The sequence below is a fragment of the Pezoporus occidentalis genome, unplaced genomic scaffold, assembly GCF_034315485.1.
Source record: "Pezoporus occidentalis ecotype Australia unplaced genomic scaffold, CSIRO_AGI_Poc_V1 ctg22, whole genome shotgun sequence".
Classification (NCBI taxonomy): Eukaryota; Metazoa; Chordata; class Aves; order Psittaciformes; family Psittacidae; genus Pezoporus; species Pezoporus occidentalis.
In genome coordinates this window covers 3,478,939-3,484,938 of record NW_026914072.1, presented here as the reverse complement: position 1 = coordinate 3,484,938, position 6,000 = coordinate 3,478,939, and the positions used below count along the sequence as shown (strand labels likewise).

Below are 6,000 nucleotides of genomic sequence, written 5' to 3'. Positions count from 1 at the left end.
TGGCATGGTCTACGAGGCTTGGCTGTTACCACAGAGATTCTGAAGCTCCATCACAGTCCGTGGCCACCCTAGGGCAGATTCCATCAAATAATTTGGCCTGGTCACTCCAATTTATGAATAGGAGGGCAATTTATCCTAGAATTCATCTGAGGGAAGACTGCTTAAAACCACATCATCTTCCTGACCTCCACTGGACTGTGCACACTCTGAGGAGGAGGCAGCCAGCACAACTATATCTCTCTTCTTCAACATGTAAGCACAGACGGTGATCAAAACACTTGGCATTTCCACAAAGGCCAACAGTTAGGGTGCCTTAAGTGGCTGCAAGAAAAAAATCAGGCCCACTCAAGTATCTCTTTCAAGATTTGCAACCACAGGAGACAAGGCAATACCCTTGTTTACAAAGGTAGTGTGACTTGTGCTCGTCACTGGTATTTCTGATGCTTTGTTACCAAATAATAATCTGCTTTCTGTTTGCTACTAAGGGCAAATCCTGACAGGTTGGAAGTGTACTTTTGATGCAGCCAGTGGAACAGGAGATGTTTAATGCCCAATCCTGACAAGTTGGAGCTGTACTTTTGATGTAGCCAGTGGAACAGGAGATGTTTAATGCCTGACAGAAGCAGGGCAAATTCTGCAGTTAACGCCATAGCATGCAAAAAGAACACCAAAACAAAACATCCTGAAGATTCACCCTAACCTTCTGTTTCCTTGTCAAGACAGATCTATTTACAGCCAGTACCACAGGGACTAGATTCAAGTGGCAGTGGTGTTATACCCCTATTTTTAATGGGATTTGACATTTAAGGCAGCATTTTGGTTCACCTCTAAGCCTCTAATTACATTTGGAAATCTGCTTAGCAAGACAGCAGCAGAGCAACCCAGGGAATTGCTAAAACAGACGGGTTCTGTTCCCACAGAAGCAGCATTTGAGTACCAAATGATGCTACAGAGTAGACAGTGCAGGTTGCAGGGCCTGACACTTGGAAACTGGAACCACTCATAATCTTCAAAACAAAAAGCAAGACTGCAAAGAACCTTCACTTCATCTTAAAGGCAACACTGCACTGAGTCAGACACCACTGGAGGTCAGGAGCACTTCATGAATACACTACCATAACAGGACTCCTTTCTACTACCTACCAGTTATCCGTGGTTTCACAAGTGCTAAAAGTACCAGGGCAGCCCAAGGATGAAATCATCTGGAATCACGATGGGCCAGTGCTGAGGAAGCACCTTTATGCCTCCCCAACAAGTGCAGGCTCTGCCCAGTGTCTCCTTCCCAAAGGAACCTATGTGGATTTCTCCTTTCATTGTAGCCCTCCAACAACATTTTGAAAGCAAACTGATGCCAAATGCCATGATGCTCAGGACTATATATGCCCACAAATTACACACTCACACATTCTTTATACCAAATTGACACCAGCACCCCCAAAGATGTCACTGGAACTAAATACAATAATATGAAGTACTCAGCTCAGCTGGGACTCCTTGAGTTCTCTTTGGGTCTGGGCCAAAAAAAGTTGGATCTGGATTTTTCATCCATGCCCATGGGAGGCAAAGTGAAGGATCTCCTCTCACAACCCACCTGAGCAGACCTTTCTGCAGGATGCAAATAGTTTCATCCCTGAGTTCAACTTCAAAGGAGAAAAACGCCATCCTCAGCCATCCCTGCCGCCAGGAGCAAAGAGCACATTTTGCACAGAGCACTCTGCTGCAGGAACAAAGAGCAAACAAGTAGCACAAAGCTGGGAGAGATGGAGAAAACCAGGAAGGGGCTAATTTGTATCCTAACAAAGAAACAGAAGGAAACCTGAGGTTTTGAACTACTAGAGGGAGAAAGCTGACAGAAGAAAGTATAGAAAGTGCCCATTTGGGAGCAGCCTGGTCCCTTCATCAACAAGGGTCCCAGACAGGCAAGAAAAATAAATCTAGAGAGTACTAGCAAGTCCAGAGAGTACTCCTATAGAAACAGAAGATCCCTCAAGGCCATTTCAATGACATGAGCAAAGTTTGATATTTTTCTTTTTTTTTTCCCCTCCAGCAGGGATGACACAACACACTGAATATACATACAGTTCTCCTCTCCTCAGCAAGACTTCTAGCTGACTGATGTGCAGTTCAGCTCAGCAGGGTCCTGCCTACCTGCTGCCATGACTCCCTCTGGCCCATCAGGAATACTGGGCTCACTGGAGCACTGCCTGTGGCTAAAACTGGGCTGCAGAAGGAGGCATTTATCAGTAGTATCCGACTCCTCAATCACAATTCCTGTATGCATCATGGAGGCCATTGCCAGAAGCTGAATATCCGAGTGAGCATTGGCAACAGTGTGGCGGCGGATGCTACCGCATTTCTCCAGGTAAGCCTCACCCTCCTGCTCTGTCAGCGGGGTCAGGGCCATCTCGCCAGGCTGCCGGCTCGTTACCAAGTGAGATGGATAATTCGGTGCACCAGTCTTGGGACGGGATCTGGAGTACCGTCTCTCTGGAAGAGAAAAAGGAAGCAGGAAGGGTCAGTAGGGCACAGACAAAGCATTGCTCCAACTCCTAGGCTGGCCTTCCCACCTCATTACTACCAGGTTATGTGCTAGTTAGGAGCTATATCTACTGCTAATGCTTGCTTTCTGGAACAGAGAGGGCTTGGTACGGAGCCACAGAACGTCTCACCTCATTACCACTGGGTACTCATTAGTTATGAACTATTAAGTTAGTTATAAATGATCTCCTGCTGTTATTGGTGAGGCCCTGGCACAGGTTGCCCAGAGAAGCTGTGGCTGTCCCATTCCTGGCAGTATTCAAAGCAAGGCTGGATGGGACTTGGAGCAACCTGGTCTAGTGAAAGGTGTCCCTGCCCATGGCAGGGGGCTGGATCTAGATAACCTTAAGATCCTTTCCAACCCAAACCTGTGATCCTGTGATTACTGTCAGAGGTTTGGGAAGGAGCCACCTCCCATCCTGTGGTATGGCAACAGTGCTGCTGCCCATAAGAGAAGTAATTCAACAACTACTAAGTGCAGCAAAGGGACTTCCTTTAGCATCCTGATGGTCGTCTCTCTCACCCAGCGAGGTGAGGACCAACTAGGAGCTCTCATGTGCAGGTTTCCTAAAGCGGCACAAGTCCAAGAAACATTCTGTGAGGATGTAAGTTGCTATCACCTTCTCTAGAAAATTTCTCACAGGAGATGCCAATAGCTGGTATCAACATGATATTCCTGATGATTGCATTGAACTGGCTCTCCAGCTCCCTAGGAAAGGTGACTCTGCTAGTGTTATCCCACTGCATTTTTAAAAGATTATGCAAGAAAAAGAACATTTCATCTGCTTTAAAACATATTGGGTTGGGGGCTGAACACTGGCAAGACCTAACAGCACACAGCAACAGCCCACAACATCTAGGAGGCAAAGGCACGGAAGAGACAGGCAGGACTTTTGGAGCACAGGTTTAAAACTCAAACCTAAGATACAGTCCCCAGCCCTATATCATTTCAATTCTGGCACTGACAGCTTTAAGAAAAGCACAGGTCTGAACATGTCCCTTGGCTCGCTGTAATTCAGGTTGAATCAGACAGCATTACTTTTCACCTTCTGTCTTCTATTGCCATGCAGCATGCTACGTGGCATTAAACACCTCATGTTTAACTATTCGCAAAGCAGCTGATAAATCTGTTCCCTACCTGTCTTCCTGTTTCTCACCAAATTCCTTGAAGTGCAGGCTCTCATTTCATAAAGCCATAGAATCATAGAATGGTTTGGGTTGGAAGGGACCTTAAAGCTCATTTAGTTCCAGCCCCGTGCCACGGGTAGGGACACCTTCTGCTAGACAGGTTGCTCAAAGCCCACCAAGACTGCAGAGCCTAAGAGACAGAGTAACAAAAATACACTTGTAACTGAAGGTTATAAAAGAGTTTTGGAAGCTTGCATCAGGAAGAAAAGCAGAAAACAAACTATATGTTGCTGCAGAGAGCCAAGTTATGACAGCACTTCACCCAACTGTTGCTAATAATACATTCATTCTAAATGGTTCATTTAATGCTTAAGAATGTGGGCAAACAATTATTGGCTGGTTACAATACATATACTCTTTAGGCATCACCAGCACCTCAAACCACAGCAAGCTGTAGTGTTGGACCTGACTCTTTTGAGGAAAAAAATCCAGAGATTATTTCTGTGCAACAAAATTAAAATCCCTCATGAGAAGCAGGTAAAAATTAGGATGAACTCTGAATATTCACCTATTGCTTTATTTTTCCCCATTTACTTTCTTGGCCACAACAGACAGTCTCTTAAGGGAGCTGTCATTCATAGTGTGACTAGAAATGTTATTTCTATTTTGATGCATTATGGTCAGGAATATAAACTGGGAGGAATTTTTTTAGGATTTTTTTTTGCCAGCAAACTCGAATCAGTAGTGATGTTAGGTTTAACACATTAGGCTTAAAACACAGGGTGGTTGTTTTATCTTTTTCCCTATTCCCTCTACGAACCCCCTCTGTGAGCTATTCGTGTCCCCTTTCATACCTATGCCTGCTGCATTCCTCTCTCACTTTAAATCAAGTTTAAGATACTTAAAGCCTTATGTGCGTCCACAGCTGTGATCAAACATTGTACTTCCCAACACTCATTTGTCTTAAAGGCTTTCCAGTTCAGATGGCTGTTTGGCCTCCACAGCATCTCTTGAGAATCAAGCACCTCCAAAGCTCAATAATCCATTTCTAAAAAGCTAATAGAGGGAACCTACTGGGCTCCATCATCATTAGAGGCTGCCCAGTGAGAGAAGAAACTGGTTCTGAGAAAGTAAATAGGTGACAGGAGGAGGGACAGAGGAAGAGAATGAGGTTTGATTAGAAGTGGGACTTAATGAAAAGAACCAACCACCACAGAAGCACTTTGAAATGCCAAGAATATTTGCAGAGAAGTGCTGCTCTGCTGTCAGTATTGTGTCATGCAAACAGAAGTTCATTCTTTCCTCTTGCTTGGCACAGGGTGGAGTGGGGGCAAAAGGCCACCTTGGAAATACACACAAATAAATGACAGCTAAAATACAAGTAAGTACAACTATATTAAGGCACATAAAGTTTACAAGGCCAATCCATGCAAAAATCTGCTCTTGTCACTAATGACTTGTTCAGCTGGTGGAAATTCAGGATGGTTGGAAACTTCAGTACAGGTCAGAAGGCTACTTTCCAAACTATCCCATCAGCATGCAGGTGTCCATAAACAGCAAAGCAATCAAATTAGTCAAACCTCAACTTTTTAGCCTAGATTTAAGCTCCTGATCAGGCCTACAAATCGATGCTGAGCTGTATAACCATGCTAATTTGCACAAAAGGTATTTAATTGCTTAGCAACCACAAGAACAAAAAGCTGAGCCACAGTTAGCCTGAAATGGTGCCATGAGTTTGTTAGAGGCACAGATCATCTGAGTCATGATAAGTCCTTTGAGTGCAAGACCATCTTTTCTCCTGTGCTGCTAAGGTGTAATAAAGACAGGCTGTGTGCCTCCAGCTTGCTACAGTCTGCATCTACACAAAGGCTAAAGCTTATACAAACAGAGGAAGACTAGAGCTTTCTTTACTTGTTCTATTTAAATCTTCTCAACTATCAAATCAGTACCACTACACCCATTTCCTAGCTAGCCAATCCTTTCTGGCTGGCCATGTGTTTAAGCAGAGCTCACGGATCATGTGTGGAGGAGTTTTCCACAACAAGTATCCATTTCCTGAAGTGAAGTGCCAGTTGTCTCACCTAGACCCATTTATCCACAGTTTATATACAAATTTTATTTTTTTTTTCCTTTTTTTTTTTAAACACTTCGAGTTTCAAGGGCTTGGGTTGGAAGGAGCCTTAAAGCTCATCCAGTTTCAACACCATGCTACAGGCAGGAAGACCTTCCACTCAGCCCTGTTGAATTTCATGGGATCTGTTACTGGTCCACCAAGTGGGCCAAGATGTTTTAGCCTTTGATTTCTGTTTCTCACGGAGCTATGCACTGTCAACT

The 6,000-nt window shown here is 44.4% G+C and overlaps 1 protein-coding gene across 1 annotated transcript in view; it reads right to left on the bottom strand.

Moving 5' to 3' along the window:
- Positions 1-2,021: 2,021 nt before the first annotated feature.
- Positions 2,022-6,000, bottom strand: part of PRR5L (proline rich 5 like) — a 40,992-nt gene continuing 37,013 nt past the window's right edge. Inside the window, exon 9 of the mRNA XM_062620283.1 lies at positions 2,022-2,487. Coding sequence (XP_062476267.1) covers positions 2,105-2,487 — 383 coding nt within the window. The 3' untranslated portion in view covers positions 2,022-2,104. The remainder of the gene's footprint in view (positions 2,488-6,000) is intronic.